The sequence below is a fragment of the Aureobasidium subglaciale genome (genome assembly GCF_000721755.1).
Source record: "Aureobasidium subglaciale EXF-2481 unplaced genomic scaffold scaffold_0, whole genome shotgun sequence".
Classification (NCBI taxonomy): Eukaryota; Fungi; Ascomycota; class Dothideomycetes; order Dothideales; family Saccotheciaceae; genus Aureobasidium; species Aureobasidium subglaciale.
The window spans coordinates 543,159-564,179 of NW_013566995.1; the positions used below are offsets into that span (position 1 = coordinate 543,159).

The 21,021-nt window shown below is 52.0% G+C and overlaps 12 protein-coding genes across 12 annotated transcripts; 8 read left to right on the plus strand and 4 right to left on the minus strand.

Annotated features, from left to right (window-relative positions):
- Nucleotides 1-214: 214 nt before the first annotated feature.
- AUEXF2481DRAFT_61383 (uncharacterized protein) lies at nucleotides 215-1,371 on the plus strand (the record flags this gene model as incomplete). The annotated part of the gene is made up of 2 exons (XM_013493302.1): nucleotides 215-367; nucleotides 424-1,371. The coding sequence occupies 2 exons, from the start codon at nucleotides 215-217 to the stop codon at nucleotides 1,369-1,371; spliced, it is 1,101 nt and encodes a 366-aa protein (XP_013348756.1).
- Nucleotides 1,372-1,727: 356 nt separating this feature from the next.
- Nucleotides 1,728-2,186, minus strand: AUEXF2481DRAFT_24606 (uncharacterized protein; the record flags this gene model as incomplete). The annotated part of the gene is made up of 2 exons (XM_013493303.1): nucleotides 1,728-2,080; nucleotides 2,153-2,186. 2 exons carry the CDS (start codon nucleotides 2,184-2,186, stop codon nucleotides 1,728-1,730), a joined length of 387 nt encoding a protein of 128 aa, XP_013348757.1.
- A 755-nt stretch (nucleotides 2,187-2,941) lies between these two features.
- On the plus strand, nucleotides 2,942-3,507 carry AUEXF2481DRAFT_24607 (uncharacterized protein; the record flags this gene model as incomplete). The annotated part of the gene is made up of 4 exons (XM_013493304.1): nucleotides 2,942-2,953; nucleotides 3,008-3,046; nucleotides 3,099-3,173; nucleotides 3,229-3,507. The coding sequence occupies 4 exons, from the start codon at nucleotides 2,942-2,944 to the stop codon at nucleotides 3,505-3,507; spliced, it is 405 nt and encodes a 134-aa protein (XP_013348758.1).
- On the minus strand, nucleotides 3,425-4,866 carry AUEXF2481DRAFT_126016 (uncharacterized protein). Its single transcript, XM_013493305.1, has 3 exons — nucleotides 4,825-4,866; nucleotides 3,612-4,770; nucleotides 3,425-3,464 (listed from the first exon to the last, which is right to left on the minus strand). Exon 2 carries the CDS (start codon nucleotides 4,724-4,726, stop codon nucleotides 3,824-3,826), a length of 903 nt encoding a protein of 300 aa, XP_013348759.1. The 5' UTR covers nucleotides 4,727-4,770; nucleotides 4,825-4,866; the 3' UTR covers nucleotides 3,425-3,464; nucleotides 3,612-3,823.
- Nucleotides 4,867-4,982: 116 nt separating this feature from the next.
- On the plus strand, nucleotides 4,983-5,892 carry AUEXF2481DRAFT_34464 (uncharacterized protein). Its single transcript, XM_013493306.1, has 2 exons — nucleotides 4,983-5,611; nucleotides 5,663-5,892. Exons 1-2 carry the CDS (start codon nucleotides 5,052-5,054, stop codon nucleotides 5,685-5,687), a joined length of 585 nt encoding a protein of 194 aa, XP_013348760.1. The 5' UTR covers nucleotides 4,983-5,051; the 3' UTR covers nucleotides 5,688-5,892.
- An 82-nt stretch (nucleotides 5,893-5,974) lies between these two features.
- AUEXF2481DRAFT_215 (uncharacterized protein) lies at nucleotides 5,975-7,805 on the plus strand (the record flags this gene model as incomplete). Its single annotated transcript, XM_013493256.1, has 6 exons — nucleotides 5,975-6,176; nucleotides 6,225-6,427; nucleotides 6,480-6,721; nucleotides 6,772-7,001; nucleotides 7,050-7,613; nucleotides 7,732-7,805. 6 exons carry the CDS (start codon nucleotides 5,975-5,977, stop codon nucleotides 7,803-7,805), a joined length of 1,515 nt encoding a protein of 504 aa, XP_013348710.1.
- A 793-nt stretch (nucleotides 7,806-8,598) lies between these two features.
- AUEXF2481DRAFT_34466 (uncharacterized protein) lies at nucleotides 8,599-10,167 on the plus strand. The gene is made up of 3 exons (XM_013493307.1): nucleotides 8,599-8,810; nucleotides 8,861-9,549; nucleotides 9,609-10,167. The coding sequence occupies exons 1-3, from the start codon at nucleotides 8,705-8,707 to the stop codon at nucleotides 9,717-9,719; spliced, it is 906 nt and encodes a 301-aa protein (XP_013348761.1). The 5' UTR covers nucleotides 8,599-8,704; the 3' UTR covers nucleotides 9,720-10,167.
- On the minus strand, nucleotides 10,117-13,542 carry AUEXF2481DRAFT_24612 (uncharacterized protein; the record flags this gene model as incomplete). The annotated part of the gene is made up of 1 exon (XM_013493309.1): nucleotides 10,117-13,542. One exon carries the CDS (start codon nucleotides 13,540-13,542, stop codon nucleotides 10,117-10,119), a length of 3,426 nt encoding a protein of 1,141 aa, XP_013348763.1.
- Nucleotides 13,543-15,111: 1,569 nt separating this feature from the next.
- Nucleotides 15,112-17,473, plus strand: AUEXF2481DRAFT_60760 (uncharacterized protein; the record flags this gene model as incomplete). The annotated part of the gene is made up of 2 exons (XM_013493310.1): nucleotides 15,112-15,342; nucleotides 15,404-17,473. 2 exons carry the CDS (start codon nucleotides 15,112-15,114, stop codon nucleotides 17,471-17,473), a joined length of 2,301 nt encoding a protein of 766 aa, XP_013348764.1.
- Nucleotides 17,474-17,678: 205 nt separating this feature from the next.
- AUEXF2481DRAFT_34468 (uncharacterized protein) lies at nucleotides 17,679-18,708 on the minus strand. The gene has a single exon (XM_013493311.1). It carries the CDS (start codon nucleotides 18,662-18,664, stop codon nucleotides 17,921-17,923), a length of 744 nt encoding a protein of 247 aa, XP_013348765.1. The 5' UTR covers nucleotides 18,665-18,708; the 3' UTR covers nucleotides 17,679-17,920.
- Nucleotides 18,709-18,876: 168 nt separating this feature from the next.
- AUEXF2481DRAFT_75379 (uncharacterized protein) lies at nucleotides 18,877-19,907 on the plus strand. Its single transcript, XM_013493312.1, has 4 exons — nucleotides 18,877-18,883; nucleotides 19,011-19,118; nucleotides 19,228-19,332; nucleotides 19,391-19,907. The coding sequence occupies exons 2-4, from the start codon at nucleotides 19,059-19,061 to the stop codon at nucleotides 19,412-19,414; spliced, it is 189 nt and encodes a 62-aa protein (XP_013348766.1). The 5' UTR covers nucleotides 18,877-18,883; nucleotides 19,011-19,058; the 3' UTR covers nucleotides 19,415-19,907.
- A 164-nt stretch (nucleotides 19,908-20,071) lies between these two features.
- AUEXF2481DRAFT_24616 (uncharacterized protein) lies at nucleotides 20,072-20,695 on the plus strand (the record flags this gene model as incomplete). Its single annotated transcript, XM_013493314.1, has 4 exons — nucleotides 20,072-20,104; nucleotides 20,163-20,334; nucleotides 20,395-20,577; nucleotides 20,637-20,695. The coding sequence occupies 4 exons, from the start codon at nucleotides 20,072-20,074 to the stop codon at nucleotides 20,693-20,695; spliced, it is 447 nt and encodes a 148-aa protein (XP_013348768.1).
- Between the last annotated feature and the right edge of the window lie 326 nt (nucleotides 20,696-21,021).

Genomic DNA, 21,021 nt, shown 5'->3' on the forward strand with positions numbered 1-21,021 from the left:
TGTTCCCCTTGAACAGGTGGAAGTTTACCTACGCGTACGGGCGAGACCCTTCTCCACATAAATTAGCTGCGAGGCGGAGCACCATCTCTTTAAAACTCGAAGCGTCCCTCGTGTTTGACAATTCTTGAGCTTTCGTCCATTCTTTACTGTCAACCCTAGCAACTCAGCAGTCATGGCCGTCAGCACGACCGCTACCACCAGCGCTACCACTACTATGGAGCAATCACCCACACTCCGCGCCAACATGAAAAGCTCCAGCAATCCGGCACCCGTAAAGCAAGAGGATCAGGAGGACCAATTCTTCTGGTCGTATACCGAGGAACCTCATCGTTCTCGTCGCATGGCCATCATCAAGGCACACCCTGAGGTATTTACCAATTTCTGCCTTTCAGCTTGTAAACTCAGGCTGACCACCATGCATAGATCCTCAAATTGTGCGGACCCGAACCGCTGACGATCCCCCTTGTCCTCGCTGTGGTAGGCCTTCAGTGCACCTGTGCCTACCTCCTCAGCAACACTCCTTTCTGGTCCTGGCGATTCTGGCTCACGGCATACATCATCGGTGCTACTGCCAACCAAAACCTCTTCTTGGCCATTCACGAGATATCACACAATCTTGCTTTCAAATCTGGCTTGGCGAACCGTCTGCTCGCTATCGTTGCCAACTTGCCCATTGGCATTCCCTACTCGGCCTCATTCAGGCCCTACCATTTGACCCACCACAAGTCTCTTGGTGTTGACGGTCTCGATACCGATCTGCCCACCGCCTTCGAGGCTTTCTTCCTCGATTCTATCGCAGGAAAAGCCTTCTTCTGCACCTTCCAAATCTTGTTCTACGCTCTGAGACCTATGATGGTCTATCAGATCCCTTTGACCAAGATCCACGCCCTCAACATTGTTGTTCAGCTTCTGTTTGACTATGTTCTCATCCAGTCATGGGGAGGCAAGGCTGTCGGATACTTCATCTTGAGCAGTTTCCTCGCTGGATCTCTGCACCCTGTAGCCGGCCATTTCATTGCTGAGCACTATGTCTTTGATCGTGCTTCGATCGAGAACAAGCAGGCGCGCGATGCCAAAAACCGTATTCCGGTCCCTGAGACTTTCTCTTACTATGGACCGCTCAACCTTCTGACTTACAACGTTGGCCTGCACAATGAGCATCACGACTTCCCAGCCATTCCCTGGACCAGACTCTGGAAGGTCAATGAGATTGCCAAGGATTTCTACCAAGATTTGCCTTACCATCGTAGTTGGGTCGGTGTCGTCTGGCAGTTCATCATGGACAAGGAAGTTGGTTTGTGGTGCAGAGTCAAGCGCAAGGAAGGTGGAAGAAAGGTTGGTGCCTGGAAGGAGGAGGAGATCCAAAACTGATCTCTGATCTAGTCTTGGCTCAAGCTGTAATAAAAACTTCCTAGACAATAGACATGCGTAATGACGAAATGAAAGCTCTCAGCCCTCGTTCAAGATGGCATTCAACACCTCGATTGTATGATTATGTACATTGTTATACTCCGGATTTATTATTCAACCGACACATGCAAAAAAACCCTAGACCTCGACGCCGGAAAGTTGTTTGGGAAATCTCAGGGCGAATGTCGCGAACGCTACGAGAAGATCGCGCGGTATTGAGCCAACAGCTGCAACTCAGACGATTGGCCAATTTGTGATGATGTTTTTGTCTTCGACAATGTTCGTATCTCAGTGGCTCCTACAGACGCCCAGAAGCCTCATTTGTGACTGCCGCCAGCTCCAGTCACACGGAGCACGAAGTTGACAATGACAGCAGCGAGCAGGGCAATCGCTAGGACTGTGGGACCAAAGCGATCATCGAAACCGCTCTGTCCTCTCATACGGATACTCTTTGCTCTCCAGTGGAAGGTGACCAGGGCATAGATCATAGCGGCCATGGCGACCAATGTGAAGAGACCAGCAGAGATCTGGCCGACTTTGTCGCCGAAGTTGAGGAGACCGACGGCAAGACCGCCGAGGATGACGGTGAAGTTCAGCCAACTGAGAAAGGTACGCTCGTTGGCGAAGAAAACCTTGGGCTCGACGCGGGTGGGAAGGGCGATGCGCTTGCCTGTAAACACATCGGGTCAGTATTCGAGGTCGTCGGGTCGGTCGTGGAAAGCTTCCATGAGGGGCTTCGTACCAGGTGCCGTCTGGAGTAGCGGTTGCGAAGACATGGTTGCGATGTGGAACGAGCGATCGAATTGGCCAAGCAGAGGATGTGTACGATGCAAAAGACAGCAGTCAATGAATTGCTAGAATGTCAAAAGCGACTGGCGAAGAAAAAGGTGCAATCAATCATTGCAGCAGAACTGAATGACGCTGGCTGGCATCTGACACGTGCGTCGTCTGATTGGACGAAAATGCTTCCTTCCTTTCGTCGCGATATTAATTCCAACCAAGGACTATTTCCCGTCAATTGATGGGTCTGCTACCAGGAGCCGGAGAAGCATAAGACCACTGGGCGATTGTATGTAGTCCACACTTGTTGCGAGTTGTGAAGTATCCTAACTCGTTGTTCGAATGGATGGTTACTTTGTATCCCCGGACACTCTCGCTGTGTTCTGTAGCATGGCGGCGAGACCGCGAGGCAGAGGAGCGAAAACGTTCTCAAAATGCAAGTTTCCATGACAGTCAGCGAGACAGAGAATGGGATGACCCAGTAACATGTCCCACTATACAATCCCATGTTCTAGCTAAAGGTACTGGCGAGCCAAGAGTTGGTCAAGTACACGATAGAACCCAGAAGTCGGGACCCCACGCTTCAGCGTAGATACGCGAGTCAGCACATGTTCAGCGTCAAGGGTCAAGTAAACAAGCAAACCCCAAATTGCCGTCGCATACCACTTCTCTCGCACTGAAGCTCAGCGTCTTTGCCAAACGTATCAAACTTTCAATCACAGTCCCCATCGCCGCCGCTTCCACCGTCACAATGTCCACTTGCGTATGCCGTAGCCATCTCGCATGCGATGTTTGCCCATCTGACTTTGTTGTCTAGCCAGTTACCGAGACTCGCCTGAGCCAGATTGCTACCGACGTATGCATGCCAATCGCACGAGCTGAAAGAAGCATGCACTAACACTGGATAGGCCTGCAACGATGCCTTCACCAGCGCTACCACATACAACCACGCCCAAACTGAGCAATGGAACTCGGACATCATCGTATGCCACGCGCCCTTGATCACTCTTTCACCCGGCGTTCTGACACGCCTTGCAGAAAAACATCCTCACCGCGCTCATCTCAGAGTCAAAGGGCGACGTCCAATACAAGTTCGCCGTAAACTCGACCATCATCCAGCATCTGACCGACCCGCGTCCTGCTGGCTCCGACACCCCGACATCTCCATCGAACGGCACAGTAGGTCGCCGTGGAATGCACTCTGCGACCGGCGCCTACTGGAACACCGAGAAGGACGGTATCTGGAACTACAAGTATGAAGGCGGCGAGGCCAAGGGCATGGACGTTGTCGTCTGCGTCATGTGGGTCGCAAACTGAGCCATCGATTCGGAGGGCATTGAGCTCGAAATGTCTCAGCATGGCCGGCCCATGACCAGTCCTTCCCTCATCCCTCGTCTGTACATGGAATCAAAGTCACGAACATATGCATCACAAGACCATGGCAACACCGGCGTTGGTTATCACGGTACATATATGCGCAGGAGCCTACTCGACTCGCCCTGCACGCGGAGATTGGTGTTAATATATACAAACGTCCGATGGCTTTGGCCAGAAGGAATGAAAAGGACAGCCATCAAGATCGTTAATTCCTGTGTTCGTGCTTCCACGTTGCTTGTTGTGCTGCTGGTGATGATCAGGCCATTTTGGCCCCTCGGTCATCACTCTCATATATTGTGTTCTCGGCCACGGCCTTGCCAACCCCCTGCGTGCAAAGCTGTTGGACCTCATTCCAGTCTCGTTGCTTAGCTGCCTTTCTGACTCTCGTGCTACTTACACCAACACCTTCCTCAGCGCGAACAACCTCAATTTGGGAAGCCCATTCTTGTTTGGCTCCGTCGGTCTTCATGTCTCCTCTAGCCAATCGGTCAAAGAAGCCCTCCTGCGACTCAACCGTGCCGTACTCATCCGAAGGCCTCAGAGTCACACGCAGCTGATGTCCCTTATCAAAGTAAGGATCGAGCGCAGAAAGTGGCGGGTCGAACTCGGGATAGTATTTTGCAGCAAAGAAACGCGTAATAGTGTCAAAGCCCAAGAGATGTACATGTTTGGGAGAACCTGGATAGTGCTCGGCGCCCTCACTTGAGATAGCCGAGCTTTTGTCGGTATAATAAGGAGCAGTGGTTAAACCAATATCGACAGCGGGCAGCACGTAATCATCATGGTCGGCCACACCTTGGATATCTCTCAGAAGATCCTCGGCGAAGAGAGTCATGAGAGCCAGACGTTCGGGAAAGGAAGCGGCAGAAGGAGCCTTGTCCGCATTGTGAGTGCTGAACAGCAGCAACAATCCGAATGGAGACTGATGATGTTTGGTTGAAGAAGAGTGTAGGGCAGATTTGGCTAATGCCAGGTGTGCCTTCGAAGGAGGATTGAATGAGGAGTCGAGAATGAAAAGAGTCTTTGGAGATGCCGGGCTAGAAGCTGGAGGGTTGATGCTTCGGACAATGCGAAACTTGGAATCGGAGGACTGGAAAGATTTGAGAGCCGTTTCGAGCTGCGGCAGTATACTGCGCATAGAACTTGCAGCGATGCTCATCGATGTGATATTATGATGAATAGATTGAGGCTCGCAGTAGAGAAGTCTAGTACTTTTTAAGACTCAAGATCGACCTTCAGGAGATTTCAGAGGTACATATCTACAATGCCGGCTGCTTGTATGAGAGTGATCTGGTAAGGGCGGCGGAGTGAAGTGCATGATGAAGTGCTCGGTAGACGGCTAGGATGCCGACCGTAGGCTACCGTTGCTGCCAAGCCCAAAGTCCGGCATCCAATCCCAATCAAGGCATTTGAATGTCGGCGGAGCGCGTTGTCGTCGATTCACTGTCGTCTGGGAAGCATCGCAATCTCAATTCACATCCAACATGGTCGCCGAGCTCAAGAAGTTGGCCGCTTCGGCTGCTGGCAAGCATGCCGCATACAAGAAATACACCGTGCAACCGACGGGCATCTGGAAGCGCATCGGAGACTTCTTTGCTGTCGACCCCAAGCGCTCTTCCGGTATCCCTCTCAACCCTCAGTACCGTCTGCCCTCTCCCGGTGCCGTGGATCCCAAGCTCTACGACGACCCGACCACAGTTCCTGCCGCCGACCTTGCCGAGAACCCCTACTGGAAGCGCGATGTCCGCAGATCGTATCCCAAGCTTAGTGTCGTCAAGCAACCTGACGTTGTTGCTCTCTTGACCGTTGGAAGTGCACAAAACCCAAAGGAGAACGTCCTGCAAATTGGTGATGCCGGCGCCAAGCAGTTGGTCTCATTGAAGGAGGAGGGTGAGAAGGGTCTCTCGGCCTTTTTCCAGAAGGACAACAAGGCTGGCGTCAGTGTGCTGGGCCCCAACGGACTGCCTCCATTCCCTACCTCAAGATACCCTTCGTCTACTCCCAAGCGTTACGAGATGCTCAAGGAGCAGTCTTACAGCACAAAGTACGTCTCCTATCTCGCATGACCTACATCAGATTACTGACTTGATTCCAGCTACCCCTGCAGAACGTTCGAGTAAATGCAGCGAACATGTACATTTTCTTTTCCTTAGATGTTCCAAATTCGACATGCCTTGACAGACAGCCTTTTCTGAGCGTTCGATTGTTTCTGAGTGAAGACAGGTTGACTCGTTATCGTGATAAAGCATCATACACGGTCAAGGGTGGGTGCCTTCCCAAATTTATTCCGGGCGCCCGGATCCGAGACGGGCAGGCACGACAAGCCAAAATAACATTTACGTGAACTCTTCATCTGTCAAGATCATCCACCTTGACCTATTTTCGACCCGACTAGCATAAGAGCACCATGGCCGACGATTCTGACGCAACTCAGCCCTTCCAGCCGCTTGATCTGATATTTAGCTGTAATGTCTGCCACGACTCGATCCGCGACATCCGAGGGCCCATGCAAGATGGGAAAGAACTCGAGAATATTCGAAAACCAGTCGCGAAACTCTGGATGACCGAATGCGCCCATCTTATATGTGCGAAACACCTTGAGGGTGGAGGTATGTCACGCGTGGCCTATGTAGTTCCTGCCCTTACGCCGTGCATAGCTCCCCCTTTCCATCCGGCTGGGCAAGCACCTCGAGCCGTCTGCCCGGTCTGTGTCGCTAGGCAGAACAATCATGCGCTCAAGCAAATGTACGCCATCGGTGGCTTCAGTAGAGGCGAATACGACCCAGATATCCCTCATCATTTCTTCCAATGCCCACCTGTGGCTCTTGACACCAAAGATGGTGGTATGGACGCGCTTCGAGTATGATATCAAGCACTCAATTGTGCGTAGGCCACAATTAATCCTGCTCCAGTTCCAGTTCCTCGGTCTCGTCACTTACGGGATTGCGATCGCCACCAAGTTCCGTGGATTGCAGGCAGCACATACCGGACTCAAGGATCAGGCAGAAAAATCGAAGCTGGAGAAGGCCGAGGCCGAGACGGAAATACAGACGCTGACGGAGAGAATAACGTTGTTGGAAGAAGTAGAGAGACGACACAAAGCCAAGCAGCCCGAGATTGAGCATTATCTCCGCCAGTTTACTCTCGTGAAAAAGTAAGTCTGTTCGAACTCGAGCGGCTGAATCATTTAACAAGTTCGGACAGAGAGCTGGATCGTCGCAATGAAGATTTAACAGCTATGGGTTACCCTCCACCTCCCATTGATTACACATTTTCTCCTTCACGCCTGATCGAGGACGACACATCAGACGGAAGGAGGACGACTTCGCCCACCAGACTCAAAGGACGTGGAGATAGGGCCGACCCAAGAGCCGTGGACGATTCATTGCCCAGTGTCTCGAGTATCACGTTGAGAGGCGATTCCTCAAGAGCTTGTAAGACGTCGAATCCTTTGATATCAACATGATCTGACGTGGGCAAAGACACCGAAGATGATCTACAGAGGACAGAGAACAAGAGGCAGAAATTAGCCGAGTACAGCTACAAGCCGCAGAGCATACAAACCCCGTCGGGAAAACCACCAGATCGGGAGCGACCTGGAATCAGACTGCCTCCACAATCCTCAGTCATACCAAATGGTCCTTCCCGAAGCGATCATTTCCAGACCATACCGAAGCTGAGTCAACTAAACAACCAGCAACCAAGTTTCGCCGGATGGAGCAGCAACAGAGACCATGTTGCCCAGCTGACAGACATATCTCGCGACAAACAAGAGTCATGGGGTCGTACCGATCCAGGCCAATATGCTGAAGCTAGATTCGAAGATCCACCATACATGAGTGGGGCCCTGGGTCCTGGCGACCAGAATATCTCGGATTCTACAGATCAGTCCAAACAGGCTAAGCAACTGAAAAGAAAGGTCCAGCCGGCCGATAGCATCGATGAAATCTCGCGGTCCAACCTCAATACAGCAAAGCGACCTCGAACAAGCTCGTATCTTTACCAGCAACGTGGCGCCGAAGAGCATTCCGAGCACGAGCCGCGAGGTTTGTTTCGCGAGCCCCGAGAGTCAAACAGATACTATCCAAGAAACAGCCAATATGCATTGCCTTTGCAAGGATCGCGTACTGACCATGATCTGAACCATGAAAACATCCAGCCGAGATTCGATCAGCTGCGGAATCATGGAGCACACATTCGACAAGAACTTTCGCAGCTACTACCCAATCAGCATTTGAACAGACCTCATACTCCTTCGCCACAACGACTCGATATTCTCCGACAAGCAAAAGGTGGTTCGGTGAGTAGTCCCTTCTTCCGAACAAATCAGACCCGTGATTCAAGACACTATCCTACCTCATCGCCCGTGTTATATTCGATGGACCGCCAAACGATGCCGGATTTCAGAATGGCACCACCGCAGAGGCCAGTACAAAGTGGCTCTCAACCACGATCTCGAACAAGAAATGGCCTTTCGTTCGTTCAAGACCCACACCTAGGCCGAGATCATATCTATAGCTTTGAAGCGGCTTTCGAAGGTCGCCAACAAGAAGCGGCGAGTCGAGTGCCGCAAGATCCCAATGGTTTCTTCGTAAGACCAGGTGTGCACCAAGGCCCGTTCCCAGCAGCCAGCCCGAGACGTGAGACGATGCACTCCTACCAACGTGCAAACCGACCCCAGCCATTGCCCTCCAGAACTCCGTCTTTGGCATCGAGCATTAACATACCTCGTTCGAGGAGAGGGCCGACACATGATGAGGCACTTGCAAATATTCGTGGCGTCAAGGGTGGCTCAACGTCATCGAGAGGCGTGTCGAAAGAACTCTTTGGTTCAAGAGCAAATGTTTTCTCCAGTTCACGTCGTAGCGTGAGACGTTGATTCAGTATTCGTGTCAATTTGCTGTTCGTTCCAAACTAGCTGCTTTGTCTTGGAGATGGTAATTTTTATTCTTCGAAACATCGGTAGATGGCAATTGACCCGATCCGGCTAAATGGCGAGAGCATGTACCCCACGTTCGTCACCACTACCTACTCAACCCCACCAGTGCGAACTTGATTATTCAATACTGCCAAAGTACAAAATAAAACTCCCTTGGATCCAATAATACAGTAGCCATTTCAATTCCCTCAACCAATCATGTCTCGTCCTGGAGTATCCCGTACCGCATCGACCAATCTCGCCAGCGGAAATGGTCACAGAGTGTTAGAGGGAAAGATTGCTGTCGTCACCGGTGCTTCTAGAGGTTCGCTTGATGGCAGGCATTGAACGACGAAAGCACTAAACAATTCTCAGGTATCGGCGCCGCAACATGTGAGAACCTCGCATCCAAGGGTTGCTCAATCATCATGAACTACACCTCGGACTCGTCGGAAGCCATCACCAACGAACTGGCCGAGCGACTCCAGAAAGAGCACGGAATCAAGGCATTGCCAGTACAAGCCGACATGGGCAGCGAAAACGGTCCTGCCCACCTCATCGCCACAGCTCTGAACCACTTTGCCCACCCAAAGACTCGCAAACTGCAGATTGACATCATCATTAACAATGCTGGCGTCGCGTCGAACCGCTCCATTGAGAAGTGTGATGCCGAAGACTTTGACTTTGTATACCGCGTCAATGTCAGAGGTCCCCTGTTCCTCATGAAGGCTGCATTTCCATACTTGCCTAATGATCGCAGTGGTCGCATTGTCAATGTCAGCAGTGTCAGTGCTAGCTGCGGCTTCAGTGAGCAGAGTGTCTATGGAGGCTCCAAGGCTGCCGTAGAGGCAATGACCCGTACATGGGCACGCGAGTTGGCCGAGAGAACCACCGTCAATGCCATCAACCCTGGTCCTGTCCTGACAGACATGTGGAGCGGCGTCTCCAAAGAGTTCCAAGAAGGTATTGCACCCTGGCTCAAGAACACACCCCTGGCAGCCGTCCGTCCTGGCGTCGATAGTGAGGATCTGGTCAAGGGAGCCGAAATCGCTGGAGGTCGTCCGGTAAGTCGAATAACGTGATTTATAATTTTGCATTCATAATGCTTACTCGCATATTGCAGGCATACGAGTCCGAGACTGCTGGAGTCATTGCAATGCTCTGTACTCCTGACGCTGCATACACCACTGGTAGCGTCATCTCATGTAACGGAGGCTTCAAATTTAGCACATAGATGATTGTGGCGAGTGGCAGCATGATAAAGTGACAATGCCACGCATCGATGGTCGCTCTCGTTAGGACAACCGTTGCGACGTAGTGACACGAAACTCCGATCGGATGGAGTACATAGAAATGATACAATAAAGCTTACCACTGGCTTTGGTCAGGGACACTATGCTCCAAGATCACTTGCTTCAGTACCCAATCTTCTGTTTCATGCCTGAGAGGACTCCTCCCCAAGAATGCAAGTGTGTATAGCGTAACTTCATATAGCGTGTTGCGCAAATGCAGACCAATCTATGATCTACTAAACCTATTCATGCGCAGCGTGAAGTGCATAGTGTACTCATGATAATGATACTTTCCGTGTAAGTGTATTTCGGTCAAAGGTGACGAATCACAAAGCCTGTTCAATCGTTGCTCTCATCCACAATCGACCCATCCGACGTACCTAGCAACTTCTCGAGCTCATGTGTTTGATTTGCCCTTACAGTCTCCAGGAGATCCCTCGTGCTCTTACGAACACTTTTTCCGGATTCCGCAGACAGCAAACTGACACTGCGCCAATGCCCCTTGCGGTCATCGATCACAGTGACCGAGGGGAAATGCCTAGTGATTGGACCAGAAGACTGGCGATGTTCGGTCGATGGAATTGCCAAAAACCGGCCTTCGGACATCTCAACGTCGGGTTTGGATGTTCCAGCCGCCAAACAGTCTTTCGGTGTATGTAACGAGTCATTTGTGAGACCGCTTTTCTCGACCTCGGTGTCATCCAGAGATGCTGGTAGCTGTACATAGGCTTGATACATGCGAGATAGTCTTCTTGCACTCAGCGCTCTGTCGGGTTCTGCGAAGCTGCTTTCAGTGACTCCATCTACAGCACTAGGTGATGTACCCTTGTCCCTCAAAAGCTCTTCTGGTTCCTCCCTTTGACCTGGCGTGGACTGCGATCTGTCTTGAAAGCGGTCAACTTGTACAAGTCCAGATGGCAGCTCTTCCACGCATGGTGCGGGCTTCTGACTTTGATCATTGAATATGTCAAGCCTATCCTCTTCGAGATGATGACTTAGCTCCTCGGTGTGATCCCTATCTGCTCCGAGATATTGTGATGCGGTATAGTGGAGAGGAAGCATCGGCGGTAAGATCTCAAGCTCTGGATGCTCCAGTCTACCCCCTGTTGCTGTAGACGACCGGCGGTTTCGCGCTGCTGACGAAGTAAGAAGATTGGAGTAGTAACGAAGGATCGTTCCGAATGTCATTGACCGCGACTTCACAATCCAGTGCCTTCTTCTGGCAGTTTCCAAGCGTGGCTCCCCAGCGGACGAGCTTGTGGCCGCTCTCGAGGATACTGTTTGATATGTATTGTTAAGATCCTCGTCGTAAGCGAAGTCTCGACAGACCACTCCGTCACGTCGTCCAGCTGCACTGCATCGTCTGTCTCGTGTGTGAGAGGGATATCGGCTCCAAGAATGTGGTGGTGCTGTTGCGTTGAGGTGCGTCCTTGTTCCTGCAGTAGTAGTCGTGTTCATGGTCCATATTGTACTGCGCTTTTTTCTGCGAAACAGAGAGTTTCCGACAGTATCACCAGGTGCAGATCGAATGTTCTGCATGCTTTGACTCCTAAGGACGGTTGAAGGTCCCTCAGCTTCGAGTGGATCCAGGTCGTCAATTGCCGCCGATGCAGATCTCGCTTCGTTGGTGGACGAGAACCCGAATGAACTTGTGAAAACGGGTGCACGAAGTGGAGATGGTCCCGTCTCTAGTTTCTGGTTTCCAGGGCGCAGTAGAGCGGCTTTTTCTAGCTGGTGTTTCTGTAGAGCGTTCTCCATCAGTGCTTCTTGTGTCCCTCTCCTCCCTAAATTAATCAAAGGGCCGGCACGATTTAGGTCACCTGGGTTGTCCTCATCATCCCAAACCTCATCTCCGTGACTCTTTGCCGGGTTCAATATTGATTTGCGGCGCCGATTATCACCCACGACTGAGAGACTTCTTTCGTAGTTCACCAACGATTGTCGTGATTGTAAGGATGAATCGACAGCTAGGGAAGCGGTCGAAAACGCGCTCGCAGGCCTCAGACTTGTCCCACCGCTGAAACTAGGAGTACGCTGACTACCTTGTGGCTTCGAGGCAGACTGCGGTACAGACAGTAAGTCCTGGGCGTCTCCAGTACCATCGTAAGTCTCAGCGACAGAAGATTGACCTCTTACATTAAGCAGGGGCGAACTGGTACTTCGGAGTTTTGAACGTGTAAGTTTTGGCAAAAGTATGCGCAAGACTGAACGTCGCTTCTTTGCAGAATTCGGGTGAGGGGAGGGATCATTGAGATCTTCCTTGAACTTGCTGAGCTTTCCAACACTCCCAGAGCTATCGCTTCTGGGTAGAGAGCAGGTTGTGCTATAAGCAGGCCAATCGTTGATGCATGCTGAGCCATTCACGGACGGTGACAACCGGAGATCAGAGCAAGATGTCGGACCACTCGCCACTATGCTGATGCCAGTAGACACTGACATGACCCTTTCGATGGGGAGAGAAGCGTCTGTATTGCTTGAACTGAAGACGGGAAGAATGTTGCGAGTCGCTGGGTTTCCATGAGTTGTCTCGTTGGGAAGGTCTAGTGAACGCCCCCCCTTTGGTGACACAAGAGGCGATTCCATAGACGTGCTTGGTCTACGGCTATAAACAGATGAGGACTCGTCCTCTAGAACCTGTTCCCATGTGGAACGCCCAGCAGAGCCCACGAAATCGAAGCTGGATATACTCTTGCAACGTTCAGGGTCCACAGAAGAGAGCATGATGCTGTTCAGACTTGCATGTGTATTGCGCTTCTGATTCTCTGCTTCGCTTCCACTTGAAGCGTCTGAAGTTTTTGATCGTGTACGCAAATGCTGCGAAATCTGCATGTCATATAGGTGCAACGAGGTTGTTGAGTTCCTTTGCAGCGCTTTGTGCCGATCTGGGCTCCTGAGCTTAGAAATCACTACTTGTGGGCGGCTCGGTATAGATGACAAAATCCGAAGCCCTGAGGCCTGCGGACCATCAGAAGCGGGTGCCTGGAAGGATCCTGTCGGGTTCGTCTTCGTTGTTGCAGGCGACGGTGGCCAAATAAGGTTCGGGTCCATGAATGTAGGACCAGGTATATGGACGGTCAGAGCACTCTTGAAGTCCTTGTGCGTATTGGAGGATGACTGCGAGCGTCTTGGACAGTGGATAGAGTCTGGCAGATAGGACGCAGGAGGTACGCTGGTTGATCGCCGAGGCTCACCTGGCGCTATGATACCGAGACCAGTTGGTCCAGATGGCCGGGTGAATTGCGATGAACTCTCGTCGTTCTCGAGAGAAGCAAGGCGTGACTCGCTCAAGCATAAGGATTGAGCGTCATCATCATAGCCATCTGAGAAGCCTGCCGGGTTGTCCTCCCTTCTTTTTCTTGAGTAGGCGAATGCCTTAATCTTTGACTTGCCCATCACGTCTTTGTCGACCAGGTCTGTCACAACGCTCTTGCGACTCAGCTGTCTACGCAGTTTGTTTGTGAAATTGGGTGAACGAATGATAGTTTCGTCAACATCTGGCTTTCGATGCTGCAGCCTGAGAGCGTGAGGATGGTCCTCGGGCAAGGAGGCAGTGACAAATATGCGGCGAAGCTCGAGATCATCTGCTGGATAGCGTGTACGGGTTCTCTTGGAGCGGTCATCGGTGACGACTGGTGTATGCTTGTTATGAGCAAAGTGGATCTTGATGTTGGCCAAGGACTTGAACTGCGTGACTGGTCGTGAGGGCATGTTGTCGGGCGACTCGGGCCGCGAAGGAGCAGTACAGCAGAGCTTTGCTGCCGCCATTGTGGGCTGTATCTTCGTTGTGGAAAACAAGCAAAGATAAATAATGTGGATTGAGCAATGTGACAAGAAGACTGATGTTGAACCGAGCCAACGAAATTCGGGGACCTATCGACGGCAGGCATCGTCAATGCCAGCTTCCTACCTTGTGTGCCCGAGCCGAATCTGATTTGAGCAGGCAGGCACACTGGGATACTCCTGACAGACGACAGACAAGCATCAGACGGCAAATCTCACAGAGCGCCACAACTTCTAGCAAGTGTATTGCTCCATACGAATTTTAGAAGCACTCGCTCCCGCCGTCTTTCAAGAGATGGCCGTCGATATTTCGCTGGTCCTAAATCATTGCATCTTGAACTCCACTTGCTGCTCTTCATACAGGCATGCCTGCCGCATTTTTGCATCGAAGGATGTTGCAACGTGGGCAACCCGACCCCTTCTACCACAACACATATATTTATGGTCTCAATGTGTTCTCCGAGTGCAGCACTTCTGGACGGCACACCTCGAGGGCAAGACCCTGTGCGGAGCGCAGCGGAGCCTGGCTCATCTAAAAGACGACTCTTAGTGCGGCATCTGGTTATGCAAACCGTAGAGTTCATGGTAGCTCTCATGCTGCAGGGTGGTTGTCGAGAGGAGCGTTGATCTACAGCTACTAACAGTCTAGAATCCTCATTAGTACAGGGTCTGTCTTCGTCGCGTTTGCAGATGGTCGTAACAAGTGCAATTCAAGATCTTTGAACTCTACTACGATATATATTGTTCAAAGTCTCGACATGCGGAAGTCGCAAGAGTCGGACGGAGTGTAGACCGGCTTGCCCAGGTCCAACCAATCGGCGCGACTGACGCTTTGTGTCGGGTTGAGTATGACCGGCCTCCGCAATCGGCCATTAGTGAAGCTCGTGCCACAAGGGCAAGCGGTCATGATTCACCGAGTGCACATGAAATGTGGAGAGAGGGCCAGATTGCGAGGGCCGCCAGCAAAGTGTGAGTAACTTAATGGTGTCGGATATCCTAATCGCGCATAGAAGAGGCAAGTTGACAAAGGACCATGGCCGGCACGACATACAGGAGGCGCGTTACGAGAAAAAAATGTGCGAGTAATCATAGAGGTGAATGCGAGACTTGGTGGCAGGTTAGCGCGTTCTCGGTCGAGATCTACCTACGCAAGGTGGAATTTCGATGGAGTCATCGTGGAATTCAGCCAACGTCTACCTGTCAACAATATCAAGCCCGCAAGCTGCGAAGAAGACGATGATCCAATCAATGTTGACTCGAGAACAAAGGGAATGGAACAGGAAACGAGCATGCAGCCGAGAAGAATGGCAAGCTTTTGAATGTGAGATGGAGAGGCAATGGCAACAAAATGGCGTGATGGCTACCGCGGGGTCTTTCAACCGTTTCCTCCCACCAAGAGCGAGGGCACCAAGAGTCTCCGCAGTCAATTGAGCGCTTGGACCTTTTGAAAAAACCGACGAGTACTTAAACCGCCTACACGACTGTTCATTGTGCCTCCATCTATCTCCCCTTTCCTCTTTCCCTGTCCAATTTCCTTTCCACACATCAGCAGCCATGGTTCAATCTTCAATCTTGGGTTTCCCCCGCATGGGACGTCTGAGAGATCTGAAGAAGGCCAACGAGGCATACTGGGCTGGCAAGCTGTCGAGAGATGACTTGCTCGCCGAGGGCAAGAGACTCCGTGGCGAGCACTGGAAGATCCAGAAGGATGCCGGTGTCGACATCATCCCCAGCAACGACTTTGCCTTCTACGACCATGTCCTCGACCACATCCAGATGTTCAACGTAAGCATCCCCACCTTGATCCTCCCTGGCTGCGTACCCCAGCATACTGACCCCGGAGCAGGCCATCCCCGAGAGATACTCAAAGCACGGCCTCGACCCTCTTGACGAGTACTTCGCCATGGGTCGTGGTCACCAGCGTGACGGCATTGACGTGCCTTCGCTCGAGATGGTCAAGTGGTTCGACTCAAACTACCACTACGTCAAGCCCACCCTTCAAGACAACCAGACCTTCAAGCTCGCCTCCAACCCCAAGCCCGTCCGCGACTTCCTCGAGGCCAAGGAGGCTGGTATCACCACCCGCCCCGTCCTCCTCGGTCCCGTTTCGTTCCTTGCTCTTGGTAAGGCCGACCGTGGCCAGTCCGTCGAGCCCATCACCCTTCTCGAGAAGCTTCTGCCCGTCTACGAGCAGCTTCTCCAGGAGCTGAAGAAGGCTGGTGCCGAGACCGTCCAGATCGACGAGCCCGTCCTTGTCTTCGACTTGCCCGCTCAGGTCAAGGAGGCCTTCAAGCCTGCCTACGAGAAGCTCACCAATGCTTCCGGTCCCCAGATTGTCCTTGCCACCTACTTCGGTGACATCGTCCACAACTTCGACGTCGTTGACGCCGCTTTCAAGAACATCCACGCTCTCCACGTCGACCTTGTTCGCAACCCTGAGCAGCTCCAGCAGGTCATTGACCACCTCGGCCCCAAGCAGATCCTGTCAGCTGGTGTCGTCGACGGCCGTAACATCTGGAAGACCAACTTCAAGAAGGCCATCGAGGTCGTCGAGACTGCCGTCCAGAAGCTTGGCAAGGACAGAGTCATTGTCGCCTCTTCCAGCTCGCTCCTTCACACCCCCCACACCCTCGCCAGCGAGAAGACCCTTCCCGAAGAGGTCAAGGACTGGTTCTCGTTCGCCTCTCAGAAGGCTGTCGAGGTTGCCATCATTGCCAAGGCCGTCACTGAGGGCCCTGCCGCCGTCCGCGAGCAGCTCGAGGCTAATGCTAAGTCTATGCAAGCCCGCGCTTCTTCTGCCCGCACCAACGACTCCAAGGTCAAGGAGAGACAATCCAAGATCACCGCCGAGATGCACAACCGTCAGTCTCCCTTCGACACCCGTTACGCTCAGCAGAAGGAGCACCTTAGCCTTCCCATCTTCCCTACTACCACTATCGGTTCATTCCCTCAGACCAAGGAGATCCGTCTGGCCCGTAACAAGCTCGTCAAGAACGAGATCACTGCCGAGGAGTACGAGAAGTTCATTGAGAAGGAGATCCAGGATGTCGTCAAGATTCAGGACGAGTTGAACCTCGACGTCTACGTCCACGGTGAGCCCGAGCGTAACGACATGGTCCAGTACTTCGGTGAGCGCCTCGACGGTTATGTCTTCACCACCCACGCTTGGGTCCAGTCCTACGGTTCCCGCTGTGTCCGTCCCCCAATCATCGTTGGTGACATCTCTCGTCCCGCTCCTATGACCGTCAAGGAGAGCAAGTACGCTGCCAGCATCAGCAAGAAGCCCATGAAGGGTATGCTTACTGGTCCCATCACCTGTCTTCGTTGGTCTTTCCCTCGCGACGATGTTCACCAGTCAGTTCAGGCTCAGCAGCTTGCCCTCGCCCTCCGTGACGAGGTCGTCGACCTCGAGGCCGCCGGTATCTACGTCATCCAGGTTGACGAGCCCGCTCTCCGCGAGGGTCTTCCTCTCCGTTCCGGCAAGGAGCGTGAGAACTACCTCAGCTGGGCTGTTGACAGCTTCAAGCTGTCTACTGCTGGTGTTAAGGACTCTACTCAGATCCACAGTCACTTCTGTTACTCTGAGTTCCAGGACTTCTTCCACGCCATTGCCGCTCTTGACGCTGATGTTCTCTCCATTGAGAACAGCAAGAGTGACGCCAAGCTCCTCAAGGTCTTCATCGACGAGGACTACCCCAGACACATTGGTCCCGGTGTCTACGACATCCACTCTCCCAGAGTTCCCAGCGAGCAGGAGATCAAGGACCGCATCGAGGAGATGCTCCAGTACCTCAAGCCCGAGCAGCTTTGGATCAACCCTGACTGCGGTCTCAAGACCCGCCAGTGGAAGGAGACCAAGGAGGCTTTGACCAACATGGTCAACGCTGCCATTGCTTACCGCGAGAAGCACACCTAAACATGCAACACAACTACTCATCCATTTGAGATGACACATTTGGGATGACAGCACTCAACAGCTGCATCATAACGTTTATTCAACAGAGATACCCCATTTATTCAACTATAATGATTGCATGACGGAAGACGGAGTTCAACAAAAGGCTATGGAATCGGGTCAAAAGTTAAGGACCATTACGATCTCAACGATCGATACTCATGAAACGGAGTCCTATTTTGCTTGGGTGTTGTTTAGATAGACATCTACAACAAACTGACATGGCATTTACATTGTCAAACCACATTGCTCCACTATTTATCACTTGTGACGATTTGCTGTGGCTTTCGTTAATGTTTGGTATTGTGTTGCACCACCATCGAACTGTCTAGGAGCAGCAGGCCTTGGGCAGCGATCTGTAGATTTCGATGAGGAATATATGCGAATATGATAACAATGGACGCATGCTCATAGCCAGTCCGACCATCCCCAAGTTGATTTCTCGCCAGGCAACCTTCCGGCAGCAATCTCCTGCTGCGTGACATTGTGCCACGCGCTCAGCGGAATCCAACCGATGTATGCACGATCGCCAAAGCCTCCGATCCAGTAAACCTCTTCAACCACAAGTCTCACCCATCTGCTGGTGTGTATGCGATTACCTGGCAACCATGCGACCGCATCTGGGTGATTCTTGACGAAGCATGCGGCAAGACCAGCTTTCTCGACATCCGCATCGTCCACATCCTCGAGGTGACCAACAAGAGAGAATCTTGGCATGCTGGCGGCACTGTGCCAGCGACCGTCCTGAGGATGCCAACGTAGGCTCATAGTGATGTTGCTGCCTGCCGCCACGTTCTTGAACGATGTAGCAATATCCAGTGCAAGAATGGTCGGGTTGCCACTATCGGGCTCACAATCGGCATAGTAATCCATCAAGCCGATGGGAATACCTCCAAGTCCAACTGGTCGTTGTTCCAAAGAGTAAATTTCATGCTGATTCTCAGATGGGAAAACAGTCGATAGTGTGCCAATGTTTTCAAGACGAAGAATACGGCGTGCTTGGACAGCAGACTCATGCACAGTGGGGATGCGGAAGCCCGAGGTAGACTCTGGTGAGGGATTCGAGAAGATGTGCTGGCTGCCAGGAAGAAGTGACCCCAGCGACGAGCCAACCAACCCGAAGCTAGCCAAGATTGAAGAACTGATATGCATTTGCGACTACTGGATGTTGTGACAGTGATAGACGGCGATGGATCGTTGAATGTTGATACCTTGACCAAACGCAGATGATGAGCTGACTTTCCGCCAAGACTTTTGATAGAAGCTGATTGGTCGACTAAGCGAACAGCCCTGCCGGCGGTTCCAACACAGACTCACTTCATTTTTGCCTGCACTCTTCTCGAAGGACGACCGACGACAACTTGCGCCAGCGTGAGTATGCCCATTTTCCTTCTCAGCCCATTACTATGACGTTTCAAACTATCGCCGTCTTTTCCGCCATCAATTTTGAGCCAACTTTGAACGAGCGACAGCGACTGACTTCTTTCGCCACCTACAGGCCATCAACTCCTTTCAAGTCATCCAACAATCCCCATAAATCGACAACATGGGTAAGGTCCACGGATCCCTCGCACGTGCCGGTAAGGTCAAGTCGCAGACTCCCAAGGTACGAAATTCTCCTCCGTCGCTCGGTTGCACGTCTCCACGACCGCCACTCGCATCCGCCATCAGCCCGGCACCCTCGACACGGCGTGCTAACGAGAATCCGCTATCAGGTTGAGCCTCAGGAGAAGAAGAAGACCCCCAAGGGCCGCGCAAAGAAGAGAATCACGTACACCCGCCGCTTCGTGAACGTCACCATGACCGGTGGCAAGAGAAAGGTGCGCACATGTCTCGTCTGGTCTTCGCCACTCTCGACAGGCACTGACAGAGGCATAGATGAACCCCAACCCCACCTCGTAAACGAATTCCGGATCTGGAGTTTGAGAGATGGGACAAAGACGGGCACATGGATAGCATACAGTCTGGCGACACCCTCGATTCATTACTGGGCGGTCAGACCGTTTCCTAGCCCTGGCAGCCATGATGATGATTCAAAATTCTGGCGGACAGTCATGGCTACTCAGCTGCTGTTCGTAAGCTGGAACAAATGTCGCCGCAGAGACTGGTGTACATCTGGCGTCTTTGATAGCTTTTTTGCAACAACGGTTACTCTTCTGAACAATCATTCCAAGTCACCATGTGATCCATTCCATCATCATGATAATACTATGCTTTGACATCTCGAGAAGTACGACACGGTAGCGCGCATGGTCGGCTTGAACATCCTAGGAAAAAATCATACCGCGTTCATCAATCTCACCGTGAGGATCAGATACGAGGCAGCGATCAGACATCGCATTGGTGGTCCATGATAAGAGAGTGAAATGTCCCGTAGCTATCGATGGATCACCAGATATACACCTAGCTGGGTAGGCAGTTGTATGCAAGAGGCAGTCCATGCACGATACGTCATTAAGCTCCGACTTCCCCAGGTTGTGCAACCACAACTTCAACCTTCACAGCTCCTCCAGCTTCACGTCTTTATCCAATTACATATCAACACATTTCACCTTCAACATGTTCGGTGCACTCAAGGGACTCTTCAAGGAAGTAAGTCTCGTCGTCCCGTGTCCAGGTTCTGCCCTCCTTCTTATACTGACACGTTAAGGCTGGCGTCAAGGACGTAATCACTTTGTTCCATGCGCCCAAGAACCCCGCCTCGATCCGCGTCCACACCTTGCTCAAGCAGAATGCTGCTGCTGCTCAGACGACTGCCACTCTAGACCAAGCCTCTTCCCACCCACAGCAGTCCAAGGTTGAAAGAACCGACTTCGAACTCGGTGTGTAATCACTCTTATGTCTATAAGCCGAAACAACTGCTCATCCATCTCGCCTTGCAGACGTACAAGAAGGTATTCCGACAAATGACCAGCTCACCAACATCTTCGAATACCTCGGTCAAGACAAGATTGGAAGCATAGTCGAGGGCGCTTCGAGCACCACCGAAGCTCTGAGGAAGCTCAAGGAGGACGGAAGCCTCTTCCAGAGACCGCTCGTGGTGGACTGGGGTAACGGACGTGCTGGTACCTCTACTTCTCAACATTCGCCTGACGAAACCAGGTTGTGACTGACACTCGAACAGTGACTGGCGACAATGAGTCTGAGATCCTCAAGTTGCTTCAGACCCCTCCCAAGGCATAGAGCCATTACACTGCCCGTCAGATGCCACATACCCCAGTATCAAGTGATCAGATAGAGTTACACGCCCAGCCGAATGTTCTGCATTGGTGGCTTTTCATAATGACTGAAATGGTACCTGGCACTTCACCAGAGTACAAAGGTCCGAAGCCAGGCATAAAACCGAGATAGGATAGCAGAGAAACCAGATGAGTGGGGATGCAGGGCAGCTGCAGAACGCCGGGAGCTAGGTGAACAAACAGAGAGACTTGAGGCTGTGAAGGCAGATTCCCTCTGGTTCGCAAAGGTAGAAAAATGGTACTCAACTTTCGCTGTAAGTGAAATAACAA

Bases quoted from the DNA above. Each gene is read 5' to 3' on its own strand.
- AUEXF2481DRAFT_126016 (XM_013493305.1), bottom strand. From the start codon at position 4,726: ATGAGCATCGCTGCAAGTTCTATGCGCAGTATACTGCCGCAGCTCGAA.
- AUEXF2481DRAFT_34466 (XM_013493307.1), top strand. From the start codon at position 8,705: ATGTCTCGTCCTGGAGTATCCCGTACCGCATCGACCAATCTCGCCAGC. The intron at 8,811-8,860 runs GTTCGCTTGATG...AACAATTCTCAG, and splicing joins CGTCACCGGTGCTTCTAGAG to GTATCGGCGCCGCAACATGT. The intron at 9,550-9,608 runs GTAAGTCGAATA...CGCATATTGCAG, and splicing joins AAATCGCTGGAGGTCGTCCG to GCATACGAGTCCGAGACTGC.
- AUEXF2481DRAFT_34468 (XM_013493311.1), bottom strand. From the start codon at position 18,664: ATGCATATCAGTTCTTCAATCTTGGCTAGCTTCGGGTTGGTTGGCTCG.
- AUEXF2481DRAFT_34464 (XM_013493306.1), top strand. From the start codon at position 5,052: ATGGTCGCCGAGCTCAAGAAGTTGGCCGCTTCGGCTGCTGGCAAGCAT. The intron at 5,612-5,662 runs GTACGTCTCCTA...ACTTGATTCCAG, and splicing joins GAGCAGTCTTACAGCACAAA to CTACCCCTGCAGAACGTTCG.
- AUEXF2481DRAFT_75379 (XM_013493312.1), top strand. From the start codon at position 19,059: ATGGGTAAGGTCCACGGATCCCTCGCACGTGCCGGTAAGGTCAAGTCG. The intron at 19,119-19,227 runs GTACGAAATTCT...ATCCGCTATCAG, and splicing joins TCAAGTCGCAGACTCCCAAG to GTTGAGCCTCAGGAGAAGAA. The intron at 19,333-19,390 runs GTGCGCACATGT...ACAGAGGCATAG, and splicing joins TGACCGGTGGCAAGAGAAAG to ATGAACCCCAACCCCACCTC.